Source organism: Triplophysa dalaica, chromosome 4 (genome assembly GCF_015846415.1).
Source record: "Triplophysa dalaica isolate WHDGS20190420 chromosome 4, ASM1584641v1, whole genome shotgun sequence".
In the NCBI taxonomy this organism is placed as follows: domain Eukaryota; kingdom Metazoa; phylum Chordata; class Actinopteri; order Cypriniformes; family Nemacheilidae; genus Triplophysa; species Triplophysa dalaica.
The window spans coordinates 14,938,115-14,959,300 of NC_079545.1; the positions used below are offsets into that span (position 1 = coordinate 14,938,115).

Genomic DNA, 21,186 nt, shown 5'->3' on the forward strand with positions numbered 1-21,186 from the left:
AAAATCGAAAATGACAAATAACAGTTATCTGTTTTAGCAAATAAGCTTTTCAATCTAAAGTAAGTATCCAAAAAAACAATTAGTAATAAAATAGCAAGACCCACAGCACTGTCTTTGAAGTCTGCATGATAAGCATTAGGTCAAATAATAGCAGAGAAGCCAGTGTAGTGTGTCTGAATTTCTCACCAGTGCTTCATTGGCCATCTGAGCTTCGTCCTGTACCTGCATCAGTCGCCTCTCCAGCTCATCGCGAGCTCTCTCTGCCTCCTCGCGCAACCTTTTCTCTCTTTCCAACGTCTGGCGTTCCATCTGCAGCGAGAGGTGAGAAAGCTCATCCATATTTCACTAAGAGTGCTGCACAGCTAAAGGGGTTTAGTGGATCACAAATCCAGCACCTGGTTAAAGGTGCCTAAGGGTGCAGGGGGAAATCAATGCTCATGGTGGCTATGAAGTCTTAGATTTACTTGTGCAGCGGGCTGGAGGCTAGTCTGTTTGCACTTCCCAAGCTCTCTAAAGCAAGATAATGGTTTCCCAAAAGTGCAGTCATTCCACGGACTCTTGTAAACATAGACTTGAATTACAAGTCAAGTCAGAATCAGGGATGTAAAAGCATATTGATGATAGATATACTAGTTTGGAGAAAACAACAAACACAATATTTTTCTCTTACACTTCAGGCCCATTCACATCAAATTGACATGTAAAGATGAACTCAACGCAAGCTAGTTTACCATTCACACTAAATAATGATTTTTCAAGGCTAACATGCTGCAGTTTTACACGTCAAATGTGTGAGAGTGTCAATTCAAGAGTATTGCCTTTGGCTGTCAATGTTTTATCGTAAGCTTCATAAAAAAACTTTCTGAAAGTGAGCCTTACAATATTGTTCCTCTTTCTTATTGTTGTAGTTGTTTTAAGGACTCCGCTATTCTCTTAAACTGAAAATAATTTGAAAGAATTCATGAACTTTCACACCTGTTTCCGAGCCTTCTCTTCTCTCGCCTGTGCCTTCATCTGCTGGACCTCCAGCGAGTCCACTCTACGTCTCCTCATAAAGAGATCATGGTTCCCAATGCACAGCTGAAGAATCTTCAAATCACAGACAACAAAGTATCTTAACTGATATCTATATTAAAAGTATACAGATTTTCTAAAGCCCTTAAGCGGTGGTCACACTTGAATTTGCGCATGCGTAATTCATTCGGACGGTGCTGTGAAAATGGGGGGGAACAGGATATGAAACGCACAATCACATAAAATTACACGTTTGACTGTTTAACCTTTACCATCCGCTCCTGTTTCCACACTGCCTCCGATATTTTTGTCCGTCATAAAAAATTCAGACCTGGATAGATTTTTTGCATCTTTCTCATCCGTAGCGATTATTTTGAGTGGTCTTTTTTAACAATTCAGAGACAAATGAGAGCCAAATACGAAAAATCGCATAAGAATATTTTGGACTTTTGTGCAAAGAACTTAACCCACTGCTTCTTGGGGCTTATAGCTTCTATAAAATGGTTATTCCATATGCATATAAGGGTTCATGAAATAAAGTAAATGAAGTGCTATTTAAGCTATGTAATGCGATCAGCAGTTATAAGTTATAAATAGTGGTATTTTGTAACAGCTCGGTTCAACCAATCAGAATCAAAGACCGGGACTATTTTATAAAACATCTATCTTCTTTTCCTATAAAATATTAAAACCTCTTCTAAAAGAATTTAATTTTCTTTGTATCTTTACTACATATACTTGAAAAAAGCAAAATTAAAGTATTCATCGATGCATAACGAGAAATTTCTCTGGATGTTTCTCACATGTTTTTGCATGCGGAGGTTTCACTCATACTATTATTTGACATTCTATAATTGACCCTGAACCACAAAACCAGTCATAACGGGTATATTTGAAGAGTTTATTTTCAAAAAGAGATTATGTCTTATGTTATCATGTTTTTATTGAGTTTTATTGTGTCAGTAAGCTTTATTTTTTTAGTTATTATGGCCTAAATCAAAACAAACCAACTGCATTTCAATTGATATTAATTGGAATGCACAATAAAAAAAGGAATTTTTGAAACATTTTAAAGTGCCACGAAAGCGAAGCCTTATTTTTGCCTTCCTGGTTTAAAATCCTAATCTAGCCAACATCAACAGATGTGACGTTGCGATGTACTATAGTGCATCGATGTCTCCTTATTATTGTATGGGTCAAAATGATAGATTTTTTCTTTTATGCCAAAAATCCTTAAAGTCGGCATGAAATAAAAAATGATAATTCTAAATCGTTTTACACTGTGGTGAAGTATTCATTTTTTTATTTATTAATTTACACTTGTTTAATCAAAAACATTAACCTCCTCCCCCTCTCAAAACGACGTTTCCGTTTCATGCCGACTTTAAGTAAAGATCATGTTACATCAAGATATTATGTAAATTACCTACGTTAATATATCAAAATGGTATTTTTGTGAGTGGATGCAGCAAAAGTGACTGATGGACAACATTAAAGCAGATTTTCTCATCATTTTGATTTTCGGATCCTCAGATTCAGTATCTTGGCCAAATATTGTCCTATATCCTAACAAACCATACATCAATGGAGAGCTTATTTATTAAGATTTCAGATCTGAACTTAAAAAAAAAATGGTTTTGTGTTCCAGGCTCATATATAGTATGGAAGCAGGCGTTTTAGACGTAGGGGGATTCATTAAATTGACACTTTTCCAACAGCAACTTACTTCCCAGAGTAAAACAAGAGTTGCTTAGGGCTAAATAATGGCAGATCACAGATCGTCCTTTAGGGGGTTTGAAACAACAATCTTCTGGCTACCCGCCTAGATCTTCAACCACTTTGCAGCACTTCAGTAAGTTTGTGCTTATCAATTCAACACCGTTCACTGCATACATAACGGAACACTCACCAGTTTATTGACCTTCAGTTTTGATGGGTTGAACTTAAACATGTCTGCTTTCTTATCCAAGGGCTTAATGGCAAACTGAAGATGTGGTTGAAAGAAACACGAGAGAAATTAGCAAATGAACAACAGTCCACAGTTGAAAATGACATCGGCCAAGAAAATGTGAAAACCTCTTTATCGCTGTAGGAGATGTTTCTGATCTCATTCCAGGGAAAAGAGATTTTGGGTGTCAGTTTATTCTCGGGTTCATAAATGTGGAGACCCAAAGCATCAACACCTAACAGCAAGTCGGTTCCCTTTTTATTCTTGAAAAGAAAAAAGATATCACCCAGACATGACACATTTGGCGAAACTAAAAGGTAGAAATAATTTCTTGATCTTTCAAGTCTCCGTTATCTCTAATTGTAAAATTATGCAAGGTACAGGACATTAGGTCACCAGTTATGGAAGATTTATTCCTTCAAGCGTTTTGTTGTAATGTCTTTATGTGTCCAAACCCAGAGAGATTCGTTGGCTCAGATCGTACCTACAGCACAGCGTCGGAAACTTTCTTACCCTAATGGAGAAGTAATTGACCCCATACATCTCCAGGTCCTGAGCTATTTTTAAGTACTCCATCTCTGCTTCATCTCTGCAGAACATAATAACAAACAGAAAGGCAGGAGGGAAGATGAAAACCGGAGACAGAGAGAGGGAATAAATTAAGACACGGAATCAAATCTATTCCTCCGCAGGGCTTTAATGAGACTTGACTAACTTGGAGTGCTGAAATTACAGGTCACAGAATATTATTTTTAGAATAACTGCTTCTGGTGACAAACAACAACATTGACACTCATGATAAACAATTAAAGAAATACATCCAAATTGACAACGAATGAGATTTGAAGTTATTGACGTGTCGCCATATTTGTTTTGATTTTGACCAGGAAGCTTTTCGCTTATGAACCCACTGGAGTCATTTGGATAACTTGAATGTCTGTCCTTTTCCACGATTCCCTAATTTTCACTATTTCTTTGGAACTACTCGATGCGTTAATATATTTTTTTATGTGAGATTTCCTGTCCATTTAAAAACTGCAAAACGTAAACGCTTGCAAAAATTCCTAGATGTGTACACGAACAACTTTTGAGGAGATACTGGTCTTGGCAAAACTCTAATAAAACCCCAATAGGATTACATATAACCTAACGCTCAATGTTATTACTCATTTTGCGTAAAGGTACAAAGAGCTTAGTCAATCGCAACAGACATCATTAGCATATAAAACCCTTAAAATACAAACTCCTATGGACTATTTATTTCAGAGAGCCAGAAACGGTTGTTTAAAACAGAATGATGACTGTTTTCAGTGTAAGACATCAGGGGACTTCAGGTGGGAAATACTATACAAGCTATACGATTTAGCTTTAATGAACTGCATCTGTTTAAGTTTGGCAATGTCTCTGGTTTGTGTTCGAATGGTTATAGAAGAAACAAATACTTCAGCCTTTGTGAGAGAAAGAATTGGATGCATTTTATGTATTTCAGACAGCAAGAAGGTGAGGTTGTGTGGAATAAGAAAGTGTCCTACATACATCTAAATGGGATGTGAAACAACCCAAAAAGTCAGTTTCATTATCACAGTGAACAATTACAACCTTATTTTTGAAGAGCAACCGGTTTTAGCAAAATCAGCCACTTTTTATCTTGCGTTGACCTCTCAAAATGCACTCCAAGTCAAAAGCACATCTGTAAGATGGCATTTGTAAACATATTTGATATTTGTCTTGTCCTGACTTATAAGAGCAAGAATGACATAAGACTAACAGGTAAAATTACCTAAACCACTTCTTGACTTGAGGTTTGCTATCAAGGCAAGTAGCAAAAGCTATCATTTACAAATTGTGTATGCAATATCCATCAGATGGTCAATGAATGGTTTGTGGATTGTGTAAGACGAATGTGGACGATACCTGGTTCTGCCCCTGTGCTCAGCATAACAGATTGTGATTCTCTCCTCCCACATTTCTGTGGTCATCTGGTATAGATTAATAACCTGCAAAACAGAAACACACATAGAAATCACTATTATAAACAAAAACTTGTCTGGGAACGCCTTGTGTTCAGTTCAGTTTGTTTTGTGCACGCCAATGATCTTCAGCATATTATGTTTCATAGCCAAATTATAAAAGAGGTGGAATCTGACTCAAGCAACCAAACAAAGTGTGAAAAGGGTTTATAAAATCAGTTAATTGAGTTGTATCGCATTTTCTAATTAAATCCGACTACTTATACTCTTCAGATCGCTTTGCATGCAAGTAGAGTAAACAAACAGTATTCTCAGTATTTACTGACACGAGAGGTTTCGCTACATCTGACGCCCTACGGGAGGCCCCCTGAATGTGTGAAGCTCCATTACCAGCCTCTCAAACTCAATCTGCATAATTCCCGGGGAGTGACGGCCACCTCAACATCACACTTACTCTCTTTGGTAGCAGCTCCTCCTGGGACAGGAAGCCCGGCTTGTGGACACTAGGATCGTAATCACCATACTGTAGAACAAAGACACATAAAAAAACTAATTACTATTCATGTTATGAATATTGAAAGGCATAAATGGAACCAGGCAGTCGTACGAAAGAAAAACAGCAATTAAACACACCTGCTCTTACTTTAACTGATTAAGTAATTCATAGTTGCCTAACACATAAAAGCACTTTCAGATCACAAGTTGATGAAATACAGCTGTGTTTTTATAAGAGGCATTATGGGTGAGATAAGTACAGAGGAGAGGAGTGAAAAAAATATCTGCAAAACCACACGAAACAGCAGTAGTGTAAGGTAACTCGTTGACTGAAACAGCTTTGTGTTTTAAACGTGTTTTGGATCACACTGGGCAATCAGCATCAGTTTTGGCCGTCATGTTAAATTCATCGAGCTCAACTTCAATGAAGCTGGCGAGTAAATGCATTTCCACTTGTGTCTATGATTGGTAGCGAGAGAGCGACCAAAGAGACAGCAGAGTTAGAAAAAGAGGTCCGCACTCAAAATATGGCGAGCGTCCCCCTTCGAGTCTCTCCCTTCTTTTTGCGTTAACCCTTCTTTCCATTTGTTACTCGTCTACGCCTATACTTGTTTTTTTATTCTTTCTGTCTGTTCTCTGACAACATCTCTCTCTCTCTTTGCTTTTACACTCCATAACTTTCCGTCTCTTATAATTTCTAATCTGCACCTGGTGGTTAAAATGTAAGGGGAAATCATGCAGTTATTTATAATTATAAAACAAAATCGGATTGGATAAGCCGGGTTCCAAGGCAAAAGACACACACCTGTCATTCGCATCAAATTCAAGACTCTGCTCCTGGCCTACAAGACTACTACTGGTTCGGCACCACCTTATCTTAAATCGTTAATGCAGACATATGTACCTGCCAGATCCCTACGCTCTGCAAACGAACGACGTCTTGTGGTGCCATCCCATAAAGGTAGAAAATCTCTCTCGCGCACCTTCTCCGGATCTGTTCCACCTATGTGGAATGATCTGCCCACTGCTACAAGATCTGCAGATTCTGTAGCCATCTTTAAGAAACGCCTGAAAACACATCTCTTCCGCCAACATCTGACTGATCTGTTCTGACTCTTTTCTTCTCTACTCTTTTCTTCTCTACTCTTAAAAAAAAAAAAAAATTATGAATGGTTCCGTATACTGTGTTAGGCTATATGAGACTAGTCTTCTTTTTGATTGCACTTATGCTTTTGTTGTACTTATGCTGTCCTAATTGCTTCCATTATCTACCCCACTTGTAAGTCGCTTTGGATAAAAGCGTCTGCTAAATGACTAAATGTAAATGTAAATGTAATGCATATCAAGTGAATTTTGTATTAAACAGATATTTTACGCAAAAAAGTGCCTTTTTTCATCATTAACTCAGCCTCCTGTTATTCCAAACCTGTATTAGAATCAGAAAGAATCGGAAGTATATGTTTGCATATACAAGGAATTTATTTTGGTGACAGGAGCATCCAGTACACAGAAAAAGGAACAACAGTACACAGAGACCATGACTGTCTGTCAGAAAGCTGGTGATCTACTGACAGATAAAACCAGGAACAGATAGCTGGGTTAACTTTGTCTGGAGCAGTGATGGGATGATGGTGTTGAAAGCGTTAATTTATTTAAATTTATTTAATTTATTTAATTTAATAAAAGGTCACTTTATCATTTCTAATTTGTCTCAAATAATTTTGTGAAGAAAAAAACGTATCGTGAGATTAGTATCGTGAATCGTTTTGCATCGTGAGGAAATCGTTACATTCATACGAATTAAAATGAATAAAAATAGAAGAATGTTAGAATCTAACCAGCACTGACCCTCATTGACTCCTATTGTATGGACGCAAAACCTCAAATTTCTCACAATTATCTTCTTTTATGTTTCACAGAAAAAAAGAAGGTCATGCAGGTTTTAAATGTCATGTGTATGAATAAATGAAAGCTGGATTTTTATTTTGGGGTGAACTGTCCTTTTGCTTGACGTACATTGGCAACTGTAAACAGTTAAAAAATGTACAATATTGCATTAAATAATCATTTATTGCAGTGGTTCACAACTAATTAGCCTCATGACCCAAATTTTAGATTGGATATCAAAGAGCCAACAGTCAGTGGAAGTTTTTGACATTTGTACATTTATGTTTCCATCCATCCATCCATCCATCCATCCATTTTCTACCGCTTATCCGAACTACCTCGGGTCACGGGGAGCCTGCGCCTATCTCAGGAGTCATTGGGCATCAAGGCAGGATACACCCTGGAGGGAGTGCCAACCCACCGCAGGGCACACATACTCACTCATTCACTAACGCACTCACACCCTACGGACAATTTTTCCAGAGATGCCAATCAACCTACCATGCATGTCTTTGGACCAGGGGAGGAAACCGGAGTACCCGGAGGAAACCCCCGAGGCACGGGGAGAACATTTATGTTTGTTACAGTAAATTTAGTGCTTTAAATGTTCATATCTATATTTACTAGCTTAATTTTGCATTATTAAAAGAGGAGGAACCAAGTTTGAATAAGGGATGCACCAAAACGAAAATTCTTGGCCGAAGACGAACACAATGTGAAACACTTGGCCGAATAATACCGAACATGTTTTTTGCATTTCTATTCTACTTATGAATCCATTATTTTCACTATTGCACAAACTGAATACTCAAAATATGCTTTTTATAATTTGTCTTGCTTTTCAATAAAATACAATACAACTGAATATAAAATTGAGCAAAACAAAGTACATTAAAACATGAACAGCCTATGTTAATTAGGCCTATAACTGATAGCTAAAATCATTTAGTGACAGTTCATTTAAAAGTGTCATTAGGCCTATAAACTAAAAATACGAATAAACGAAAACTGTTGGATTATTATAGGCTACATTGCAAAATGATTTTAAGTAAAAAAAAACAGTAACACTTTCTTCGAAGCAGGTATGTATAATGGATTGTAAAAGTAGTTAAAGCATTGTAATGCACCTTTTAATGCATTGTGATGTCTTATAAATAATTGTTATTACAGTTGAACATCACATTTTAAATTGGTTATACTTCTTAACAACTACATATAATGCATTACAACACACATTATGAAGAATTATAATGCATTTTACACTTAAATAACTCTTTATAATGCATTATACATACATGCTTCAAGGAAAGTGTTACCAAAAAAACAGCCAATGGAAGCAATTCTGACTGATGCTGACTGACAACCATATCAGTTCAAGTCTCTCCTCCAAACTCCGCCCACAAAAGCTGACTGCATTGTAAATCTTCTCTCTGAGAAGGTGCACTCGTGGCCGGGATGCACAGAACATACTTTGACAAGTTGTTTAAGTACAGGGAATTGTGTGCACGCGACCACCGTCAGACCGCCCGCTTCCGTCTGAAGTAAAGTTACAGATCGGTAAAGATGCTTTCATTCGGAAATTTACTTCCGTGCGGCAAGTCCTGTGCGGTGTTTTTCTGTGACATTTAAAATGCTCCCCACACACACACACTGCCAAAATGTTTGCAGCAGTAATAAAGCGCATGTGTCTCTCTTTCGCTTTTTGCGCTGGTTGCTGCTTGGTCGATCACGAGTCATGTTCGGTAAAAAAGTTGGTGCATCCCTAGTTTAAATGTGCCTTAAGTGTTTCTTTATACACAAAAAAAAATTTTAACACTGATAATCATAATGCACCAAAACATCTGACCATAAATGAATAAAAAGCCCCGAGCTTACAGTAAGCACACCAGCTAGTGTGTGAAGCATACAAACTGCTTTAACAAGGAAAACAAAAGCTGCAGCCACTTCACCATCCAGTTTTAGAGTGAGAGAGAAACCAAGAGAGATTTCTAAATTGGCAAGGTGAGCTGTGTGCAGTTAGCCAAGGCTTTGGGATAAATCGCATTGTTGCCCCTGAGCTGTCAATCAAGCTGACACCTGGTTAATAAAATGCACTTCTTTTTGCAGTGTCGCTGTAATAGAAAAGATGCCGACCTTGAAAGGACGTCAGGGTTTAGCGTTGACATCTTTCTACTTGTCAATAAGAGAGCAGGATTTTTAAAAATGTCTGGTTCAAAGTGTTGCTGACCTTAGCATGGACTGCGTACGAGGCTAACAGCACTGAGGCCTCAGGAGGACAGTAGATCTCCTCTTCAAGAATCTTCCTTTTCACCTATGGGTTTTCAGAACAGAGAGCAAGACATTATTTACAGCCACATATTTGGGTCAATACCATAATAATACGCAATCAAAAGAATATAATTTCTCCATCACCACCGAAGCCTGTATTGCTACAATTAGTATTTTTTTCTGTATAGCAAAACAGATCACCAACTAGCTAACATTCATAGCCAACAGACTTAAAAGCTAGGTGGGTAAATTTCGAACACAAACAATTATCCATTAATAAGCCAGCTGAACCAATTTCTGTCATGGTTCTGCCACTTCTTGTCCGGTTTTTCCAGTCTTGAGGCAGGATCATGACAGTATCACGTGTTTTGTGTGGAGAGAAAAACATTATTGTCGGTAACGAAATAATGTGCTTTCTCTCCGGTCTCGTCTATGTCCCCGCCCTCTTGTTACCTTGTTAATTATCTTATTATGGTTTCATGTGTCAGTGTTATTTTACCCCCATGGGGGATTTGCTTTGTGTTTATCAATAAATTTCAGTTTTCTGCGAACGCTGCCTGCGCCTAGGTTCTGTCCTACCGAAGTCGTGACAGTTTCCTTCCGGGTATATGGACAGCCAAGTCCAGACATCATTTATGGTGAAAGCTACACAGCCAGGACAGAATATTTCAGGTTCATTTCAAGACTTTTAAAGCAGCAGACGGCATAGAGGTTGAGGATACACATTAGTTGACGGAGGGTTGTTGAGTTGAATCCAAAGTGGAGCAGTAGGGAAAAACAGGTGAACTGGTGAACCTGCTCAGAATGCTAACACAGACTCTTGAACCGGGATAAAAGCACTACATGTTTGTTTCGAACAACCCAATTATTCTGTCCATCACCTACAGTGAAATGTGTGTAAATAGATTTGCCTCTTCTAAAAGAACTACCAAAGCTTGCAAAGCAGGATTTAAGAAAAGGTTTAAGATTTTGGTCTTAAATTCTGGATCATATCTCTCAGATTGGGTTTACAAGGTCAATGGAAAAATAAAATATGAGTATCTTAGATGCTGGATTTATCTCGGGGCTATAGTTTGCTTCAGAGTTGATACATTTTCAATGGTGAACATTATATGAAATTTAGATGAGGTTTATGCTTTGAAAGGTCCAAAGAAATATTGCTCAATTGCACTGCAAAAAGTCTCAAGATTTTGCCTTCCTCATAAGAACTGAAGTAGGAATTAACAAATCTGGGTTTCATTTAAGCGTCCAATAAAAATGATAACAACTCGTATCCTTCATTCGGCTATTAGCCTGAAAACAGTCACCAAAAAAGTTGAATAGCATGCAGTAATGTGTCAATGTGTCATTGACCAGGCAGAAAGGTGCTGGCTTTTACTGCTGGCTTTCAATCAGTTTTACAAATGTAATAGCACTTTAAGAGAGCAGTCTGGAAAGGGTGGCCGTTCCTGATAAGAGCTCATCCAGTAGAGCGTTTTCAAACAGGATCTGCACATCCAAACACACAGCGGTAGCCAAGCCTACAGATGAGCAGAAGGTAGAGGGTATGAGAGAACAGACTCATCGTTCTCCAATCTCTTCTCCAAATTCATTAGCAGCTACTGAGAATTCATTACTTTTTTTTTTAAGAGAACATTGCCATTCTGAACAAGCTGCCCAGGGAAGTTACAAGGGAAGATAAGCTACTTAGGTTTTCTCAGAATGTTCATATCTTCATCTCGTGCCCTTTGCAATGTATTCAATCCGTAAGATGGATACAAGTGTTCTAATTTAAAGGGCAAACGCTCCAAATATAATGTCAGTTAACAATCACCACGTTGTAATGTGGACAGGAACCCAGACACGGCCTGCTAAAGCACAGTACGTTGCCAGCATGCAACTTGAAACAAGACCATAAACATGCAAAAAATATCAACTAACGAACAACAGTCATTGCAAAAGAGAGAACTGTTGATGAAACCGTGCTAAATGGTGCCAAGTGTTTGTTTACTGCACGTCATGATAATGAGTTCATAATGACGTTACTGCTTTACAGTCTCTGATCTCGGAGAAAGAATCCTGGCAGGGAGCTGTAAAACAGTGGGAGGTATTCCCCTGGGCTTATAGACAGGAGCCTCGGTGTGGAGCGCACCGATTCCACATGACTGAACACAATCACACCAAACAATGGAGAAGAGCACTGAACCTGCAGACAGCACAGCCCGTAAACCCTCTCTGACAGAGGACCACACTGAGAAACCCAATACGAGAGGTCCGTTCTGCTGCCAACCCCATTAAAATGAAATGGCTTCGAGTTCGGGTCAACAGTGCATCATCACCTGCAGTTGTTTGCAAACAATACTTATAGTCGAATTATAGTGAAAACTTATGCTTAAACCAAATGACCAATAAAACGATTTTCTCTGCGTTAGTTAATCTGTGCAGGAAAATTGTTGTATTTCCTTTGTTGGAAATACAAAAGCAGGAGGTTCCATCCTGAACAGTTGTTAGGGCTGCTGACAAAAGTGCTACAATTTACAGTTGTTTGAATCCAGCTAAACCCACCTGAAGCATTGACTGACCTGTAAAAATAAGAGATGCTGGGTTATGTCCTGCACCAGCTCCTCCTCAGCATTCTCAGGGTAAAACTTAGCCAGGAAATGGAAAACTATTGGCTCCTCTTTGGGCACATCATGGTCCAAAACCTAAGAATAAAAACTTTGGGTTTCAATGGCATTTAAATTGTCTAACTTTAAATTATTTTATAATTAATATAATTATTACTAGGTAAGAACATTAATATGATGTACATCAGACCTTCTGGGCATCTTGCAGTAGTATGCAAATATCATGGTATAGATCAAATAATCAAAGCATAACAGATTTGTCCTCTGATAGCATAACAGAGCAATAACAGTTTATGTTCACATCATAAATAAAACTTTTCACAAACACATGAAACAGTGAAAGAGTGATACATTTTGAAAAAGTGTTCTACCCTCTTATCCATCTTGAGCCATGCGATGGTGTCTTTAACATCATACTGCAGACCAAAGAACCAGCTCTCCCTAAGCCCCAGCGTCCGGCACACGAGTTCAAACAGATCCTTTCCTTTCCACTTCAGCTGTCCAAACAAGATTAAAAAGAAAGGTCAGCAACATGAAGGCTTTTCAACTTTTCAAAAAAATCATGAAATAGCTGGATAAGCACTTTTTTATCCTGTGCTGACACCAGAAGCTGTGGAGAGAAATAATGAAGGGTGCATTCCTTTGCTTCAAAGTTTGGTGTTTGGTTAACATAGAAACAATCTTTTTTAATATTAATTTCCACAAAGTTAAACAATCCTGAGTGCAGGACCCAATATTTGGTGCATTTTCAATATCTGTGAATATCTGTTGAAAGATAAGTGCATCTCCACTCCACTCCACTGTCTTAAAGTACTCTTGCATATGGCTGGCCCTAAAGCTAACAAGCTTCATCTAAAAGACACAAAACTCCAATTCTGATTTTATAGTCTCTAAGGGAAGCAATTTAAAACTCTATTCCCAAGAGACTTATCAATCGAATACAGACTAACCACAAATCTAAACACATGGACAACAGCGAAAAATGTTTCAAGCATCATTACTTATATCAGAAAGTGCATACAAATTTTTAAAGCCCCAATGCAATCCCTTAGAACACGCAGCATTATTTGACATGTTGACATTATTTCAACTGAAAAATGCAGAGACACGAGACATAACGAGTGACCCCGCCGCCTTTAAAAATAACCAATAGCGTTTCATTTATGGCACACAGTCTGACAAAGCTGCATTTAACAGCATGATAGCCACAGTGGTGTAAAAGTTTATCGAAAAGATTATGAAAATCAGTGATGTGTAATTTGAAGCTTGTTATTCACGTTGGTGAATGACACTGGTGTTTGTCTTCTCCTTTACTCATCAAGGCCGCGATGTCCGATCTATAGAGAATGTGATTCTGAAGTCACACCCTATACTGCATGTTGCCGTGGCCCCGACATCTTGGGAGGACAATACTCCACTGCTATTATTGTTTTGATATGTACCTTTACTTGTTTTGTTTGATATATGGAGAAATTGAAAGAGCCCTGGGCTTTTCCTGAACAACTTTGCGTAATGCTTTGCAGGTTTCCTAGTTATATTTCCTAATCAAACAAGAAAAATAAAACTCTGCATTGAACACACTAGCAGCCATCCTCCTAAGATGGCGCAAAATTCAATGCAGCGTAACGTCGATTGAAAAGCTTTATTCCATAGAGCCTCAATATAGGCTGCAACATAAGGTGTATACTTGAAACGGGTCAGATACGTTTTGTTTTCTCAGTGGATTGGCGCGTGAAACCGTTCGCGAGATTAAGACTATAATGTTATTGGTTACACTTTCTGGATCATCTCCCATCTAGTGCATTATGTGTTATTCACCATGTAGGACATATTAAATGTGCAAACAAGTGGCTGATATGAGGCACAGCTTCTGCATCTCTAATGGTGAAGGGGGAGACTCATACTCTAAAGCAGATTTAATTGGACAAGAACTTTGACGAGAGGCTGAAGTGTAACGTGATGTCATGGAATTTCCAGATTGTTTTGAGCGCACATGCCAGACTGTCAGTTTTGAATGCTAATATCTTCTAAATGGGAATTTTGTCAGTGCGAAAGAGCATATCAGTTTATTTACGTCCTTAAAGCGAACTTATTTTTAATAAGAGGAAAAAAGTTCCATTTTGATTTCACTGGGGCTTTTAACATCGTTCATGCTTTCAGAATGTTGATAACGTGACGCAAATATGACAGAAATAGAAGAGGGTAGTGGAGTATGTGTATCAGTGGGTCTTTTTTGCATTAAACTAACTACATTTTCTTTCGTACAATTTCGTCCATCTTGAACAGAATGAATAAAGAACTTACAGAAAAAAGAAACCAACCAAAATCCATTTAGTAACACATAATTCCTGCATAAGGCTGCATCTCTGTAATTCATTTTACCCGTTACAGATGAACTGGAGGGATAAACATGGTCAAATTATTTCTGATAATAGAACTGTTTTTTTAATATCGTCGAAAAACCAGAATTCAAAAAAAGTTTGTAATCAGCAGAATAACAATTACAAAACTCATCTTGCTCATGTTTTCTTGATTTGCCTTGTCATTAACAGAGTCTCCTCGTGTATATGAGCCATCATCTGGACACAGCCATGCTAGATGTTTAATATACTCTTACCTTCTGACACTCTGACTAATAAAGTTAATGACATAGAGGACACAATCTTGCTTTTAAAACTCCGACTGAGAATTGCAAACCTCATCAACATTGCTAACTCTATTACCATAACAGAGACAGGTGCTGTTCAAGGTGCAGTTTCACCCTACCTACCTAATGTTTATGTATGAGTACATATCACAATATGCTGCTGTCACAATATGAGCCCAACCAATTAAAAATGCTGATGCCTCCCCTCCAGGAAGCTGATGGGCTGCCTTCAAGGACAACAGTGCAAACCTTCACAGAGAAATTAGGCATGTCTGTAAAAAGATGTTCACTCCCTCAGCTGAGAAGTTATACATGTATGCCTCTTTAGTGAACCATCCATAAATGTTCCGCCTATGCCACCATAGTAAAGTAATTACAAAACCAGAAACTTCAAAGTAAGCCTCTGTATTTATCTTTATTGTGCTTTGCTTTTAACCAAAACCAGATTATATTGAAGGCGGAATGTCTTGCTACCCATCATGAGATTCGATGATGTGGTCATTTGGAAAAGTCAATAGTGTACTGTGACTGGCTCTCGCTTTTATACATAGAAATAACCTAAAGTATTAGCAAAACAACAAAAAAGTAATTGAAATATCCTTGGAACATAGTTGTAAATTTACATTTATGCATTTGGCAGATGCATGTATTCAAAGCAATTGACATTGCATTACAATATACCCTTAATTTGTTTCTGAGAATGTGGAATCCCTGAGATCGAACCCATGATGTGGGCATCGCAAGCACCACACATAACCATTGAGGTACATGAAATGAAACATGTGAAACATGTACTATAGTACATTATGACACTGATTAAATATCTGTATAAAAATCTTGCATCACGACATTTTCTTGAATTCACTTCCACTGCAAAAACAGGAATATGATATATATGTTTTTCATCTCTAGTTTCAAAAGAGATTGGATCTTGATTGTATTACTCATAACTATCAGGGGACCATTTTCTGTCAAAAAACATCACTGTATACCCAAGGGTTCAAAATAAAGACTGGAATAACAAGTATTGCGGTTTACCTAGATGACTTCAATGTTGTGCTATTATGGGCTATCAATGGTGAGCAATATAATCTCGACATTTGCGCAGAGACTGAGAATGAGGAGGATTTTCCGTTTTGTAAATCCATTCTGCCATCTAGTGGTGCTGTTTAAGAGCATTTAAAGAAGCAACATAAATTCTACAATAAGGATATTTTAGTACACATTTTACAACCCTCAGTAGGGATCATACAACTCTATTTAAGGCTCAACTATGACATCACCTGTAATAAAAATTAGTGAACAGTAAGAAACTGAGTTTAAGCTTGTTTGACTATTAAGGTGTTTCATTGTCTGGGATATGTGTTTATTAACACAAAATATCATTTCAGTTTCGTAAAAAGGAAATATTGTGTAAACAGTAATGCACTTGTATTTGAAGTCTATGTAGCAAAGCATGGCACTCCCATTCCTTTTTTGAAACGCACTAAGGCTGAGAGTGAGATTTATTGTCAGTGGTAACAGACAGAAAGTTGATCTTGTTTTTACAACAAACATTGCATGATAACAGTACCATGACTCTCCTCTGCCCTATACTACTATTTGTCGTGAACCTCATAAACACTTAAGCAATTATTGTTAATAAGTGTTTAAAATCAAAACAGACGAACAGATAGACATACATGTAGGCACAGAGCAGTAGACAGGATCTTGTGGAATGGGAAATCCTTGCCCAGGAGACATTAACTGATGGTCCCCGTCTGTCACACAATTTTCTTACCACCATCTGTTTTCCCTTCATTCAACCACATTCCCTGCAATGATTTCCGTGTAAAAAATAGGGCATATTCATCCACAAGAATATATGATGTGCAAATGAAGTATACTGCAGCATACATACTGCCTGCAGACTTCCCACTGGTATTGCCATTTATAGACAACACCTTTATACTTGGGAAAGATGATTATTGGGATACTGCAAGATACTGGAGCTTGCTTTCAGGATTTGTATGCATGTTCTGGCAGCTTTTTTTTGGAAGACCACCGTCTATGTTTTTCCAATAAAGATACTTAGATAACGGGTCAGACCAAGCAGCATGCTTAAGGGCCATGTTACGAGAGCCGGAGCACAGACATTAAACCGCTGAGAACCTGGTGGTTTCTTGAGGCTTACATGCCCTCAGGTTACCAAAATAAAGCCCTGATCACGGCATCAAAGTCTGTACAGAATTGCCTCTAGGCTACAATAAATGTACGGCTAAATGTGATATAAAGGCGTCGTGTCGACCTACAGAGAAAGCCGAAGACTGAAACAACATTTAGTCATTATTCAGGGAGTTTAAGCTTTGAAATGTAATCCATTTATACTAGTGATGCCACAATACTCAATATAATATTGAACCGTTCAGTACGACCCCCACGGTTCAATATGTGTATGTGAATTGTGGTTTTCTGGTTTTGCATTTAAATTATTTCCGTGCGCTCAATTACACTCTGAACAGTCTCTGTCCATGTTTGTCTGTATCTAATAGCGAGTGATGGTCGGGCGGTGAAGCGTGGCTGCCTGCAACAAGAGAAGCAATGTGCTGTTGAGAGACGCGGGCTGGCTTTATATTATGCCCGTTGTACTAAAGTAATAATCTCCGAATTTGGCACATCGATGTATTTTTTCACTACATACAAAAGCAGCAGGTTCGCATTGCTCACACCAAGCACATGCAGGGAGAGCGTCTACCGCACCATGCCAAAGTCTATTTAATTAAAGTCATGCCACATGGCGACCTTTCAGACAGATATTTACGTCATGGCAAGAGCTCCTCCAAGCAGCTATTTAGCATAGCATTTCTACCCATTTTCTGCAATCCTAGTGGCACACCTTGTTAATTTCAGCCCCGACAAAACGTTGCAAAACGTTTTTTAAATGGAAACGGTGGTGCAGCTGATAGGCCTGTAGCGAAGCGTTGATGACGTCAATGTCATACATAGAAAGTCATATTTTTACGTCGACGCTTCGCGGCAGCTCGCCACACACGTGGGAGAGCAAAACATGGGTATGGGAATACAAATTTAGTCCCAAACGTAAAGGTGTCGTTATTTGCGCTCCTTTCTCTAATGGAGTTGGCATACCTAGCAATGTTGGAGCATCTGAAACGGAGGCACCCCATGGTCACTCGTGAAGGAGACAATAACAAGTACTGTTGTTGGCTAAATTAATTACATGTTTGTGTTGTGTAGCTTGAGCTCTGCGTCCTTCGGTGGTGCTATCTAACTATCTTTGCTCTCCGTGCAGTTTGTTCGTGCTAGGTAGCTACTGGCGCCTAGACATTTAGCTAACGTTAGTTATCGTTTAATGTTGGCTTGAATGGAAGCTAGCTTACGGCTGCAGAACACAGCTATCTATGGTAGCTGACGTTAGCTACTAACCTAGCACGAACAAACTGCACAGAGAGCTAAGATACGTTGGTTAGTTGGTTAGCCTAGCACCACCAAAGTGCACAGCTGCTAGATATCAACGTTAGCATTTAAATAAACTAATCATAGCATAGCACTACAGTGAGGTTAAGAGTAGATTTAAAAATACCCCACAGTCATAGCTGTTGTTCTAATATGCATTGCTTTCATGTTTTCTAGGACAAAGCAAAGAACCTTGGCATCCTATCTTGGGAAAGAGATGTATTGCACGCAAAATATACGCAAAAACAGGAATTTTATATTGTGTTAAACTCTCTCAGGAATACTGAACTGAGTTTTTTTTTTGCACTACAACTTTAGAATTTTTTGAACAAGAGAGTTATGTTGGTACTGATAAGAGTAAACAGGCTGGTCTTTCATTTTGTATAACAGTAAAAAAAAAAATGTGTAAAGCAGAATATTTTTTCCTGTGCAAAACTGTTGTTTAATTAAATATAATATTACGATTTTTTTGGTATTTATTTGAGATACAGTATGCTTTTTATTAATCGAGCAACAGAAAAATAACCGTTAGATTAATCGGCCAATCAGTCGTTAGATTAGTCAACTAATCGATAAAATAATCGTTTAATAAATAATTGTTTACCCCCATCCCTAGCGGTTGAACACCCTGTTGTGATGAAGCAAGTTGCGAGTTGAACAATGGCGGCTGAGATGGCCATTCTTTGTTTTCTTTTTGAAGAATTTTCAAAGTCTGATGAAATCAGTATAAATACATGTTGAATAAATACGTGACACCCCTTTTTATCTCTCTCCACTGGCTACCGGTCGAAGCCATCTGAAGCTTGCCTACAGGACCATCACTGGATCTGCCTAGGCTTACTTTCACACCCTCCTACATTCCTACACCCCATCAAGATCCCTGCGTTCAGCAAACCAGCGGCGTCTTGTATTGCCTTCTCATAAGGACAGTAAATCGCGTTCCCCCAATTCTGGTTCACAAACTTCTTCCTGGTGGAACATTCTTCCTAACTCTGTCCGGTCAACCACATCTCTCACAACATTCAAAAAACTACTTAAAACTCAACTTTTCTGTGAATACCGGACAGACAAATAAAATAAAAAAAAAAAACTAACCCTTTCTCTCAACAGGTAGTGGTCTAGCTTTTGTTGAAACCAGTAACTTTGTATTGAGATCTAATGTATTATGGCTCCTGTATGACATATCGCTTGTTGCTCCTTAACTCTTTGTAAGTCGCTTTGGATAAAAGCGTCTGCTAAATGACTAAATGTAAATGAATACTGCAAAATACAACTATTCTAATGTTTTCAATTGTTGTGTATACTGAGCTGCCGTGGACACATTTAAACGACTTTACTTGAACCTGTGCGAGCTGTCTCTTTAATACCGCATGGGTTATACACATGTTGCTGCTGATTGATTTTTGCTTAAAGATAATAAAATAATTAAAGTTAAATAAAGAGAATTTCAGTAAAATCGTTTTTTCTTAACTTTTTACTGTTCCTGTCACATTAGCGTAGAACAATGAGAAATTGAATGTGCCTTGCCATCAGAATCGCACCGAAAAAACGTTGGAACCGTGGTTCGTATTGAACTGGGGGTGAGCTGTATGGTTGCATCCTAAATTTATACAGTAACGTACATTTTTACAGCAATCACGTAAATGCAGAAGGTTTGCCACTCACCTCGCAGCTGAACTCCAATTCAGAATCCATCGTCACTATTCTGACGTTGAACATTTTGGCTTGTTTCCTTTTGAGGGAACTGAGCCCCATTATGGATGAAAGCACACTTGACATTTTAAATGTAGATGGAAAACCTTCCTCCTCCTCCTTGTTGGAAACTACATATATCTGTTTACTTACAACTTATCTGAATCATTGCTTAAAATAAAATTGGCACCGGTTCATCTTTCCAGTTGCTGTAACAACATTGGGAGAAGTGCACAATCTTCACAGCCAGGAAGTTTTCAAACCGCCTGTTAACTGATAACCTGTGGATGGTTACATACTGTCCCTTTTAGTTCCTCTAAAAGTCTGTGAAGAACATAAAGAATAGAAAAGAAAAAAGAATAACAAAAGATTACTCAAGCTTAAATTATCAGTTGGTAACTACAATACATGTTTAAGATTTATTGACAAACATACTAGTTAAATAGATAACTATTAGCATAGTGAGCTAAGGGGTGACAAACATCAAACAAAGGCTTATGATAAAAAGTACAAGTTTTATGACATTAAGACATTAGAACCTCAAGACTTTACAACTTTTAAAGATTTTATGAATTTAGGCATATGCTAATTTGCGATTTCACGCTTCGAAGTTTTGTTTTGTTGCCAGAGTTGTTGACGGATTCAGCTTGTAAAGCTAACAATATTGTAAACCAGTCGCAAACTCACCAGTCAAGTTGTAAACACAATTGAATTCCTCCTGCACTTTGTGTGATTTACACTTATGACACACTCACACACGCAACTTCTGTTTTGACTCTTTCAGGTCAAAACACCTCTGAAGTCTGAATCTTCTCGTTCGTTTGTTAGTAGGCGGGCGCCCATGCGCACTGGCCCGCACCACCCACCACTGTCATCAGCGCTAAAGTTAAAAGCTTATGGCCCAGTTTCACAGACAAGGTTTGAGGATGGTCCCAGACTAAAACGAATGAGTGACCTGTCTTAACTGAACTTGCCCAGAAATGTCTTAAAATATATCTGTGCCATTGTTTTGTTTTGAGATGCAAACAATGTTTTCTTCTAAGACGTTTCATAAAAGCGACATAAATATCTAAATTTAAGGCATAGTGTTGGTTTAAACTAAGCTGTGTCTGTGAAACCATGACTATATCATAGGCTGGGGATGTCTACATTGCAAATGACCACGCTTAGGTCTATGAAACAAAGGATAGTTATTCATTAATAAAG

At 38.1% G+C, this 21,186-nt stretch overlaps 1 protein-coding gene across 1 annotated transcript in view; it reads right to left on the minus strand.

Moving 5' to 3' along the window:
* The window catches only part of nf2a (NF2, moesin-ezrin-radixin like (MERLIN) tumor suppressor a), a 28,735-nt gene extending 7,922 nt beyond the window's left edge, over nt 1-20,813 (minus strand). The window contains exons 1-12 of the mRNA XM_056745768.1: nt 20,668-20,813; nt 19,954-20,304; nt 12,560-12,685; nt 12,144-12,266; nt 9,542-9,625; nt 5,387-5,455; nt 4,877-4,959; nt 3,476-3,551; nt 3,091-3,225; nt 2,924-2,998; nt 976-1,089; nt 187-309 (exon numbers count right to left, since the gene is read on the minus strand). Coding sequence (XP_056601746.1) covers nt 187-309; nt 976-1,089; nt 2,924-2,998; nt 3,091-3,225; nt 3,476-3,551; nt 4,877-4,959; nt 5,387-5,455; nt 9,542-9,625; nt 12,144-12,266; nt 12,560-12,685; nt 19,954-20,067 — 1,122 coding nt within the window. The 5' untranslated portion in view covers nt 20,068-20,304; nt 20,668-20,813. The remainder of the gene's footprint in view (nt 1-186; nt 310-975; nt 1,090-2,923; nt 2,999-3,090; nt 3,226-3,475; nt 3,552-4,876; nt 4,960-5,386; nt 5,456-9,541; nt 9,626-12,143; nt 12,267-12,559; nt 12,686-19,953; nt 20,305-20,667) is intronic.
* Nucleotides 20,814-21,186: the final 373 nt, after the last annotated feature.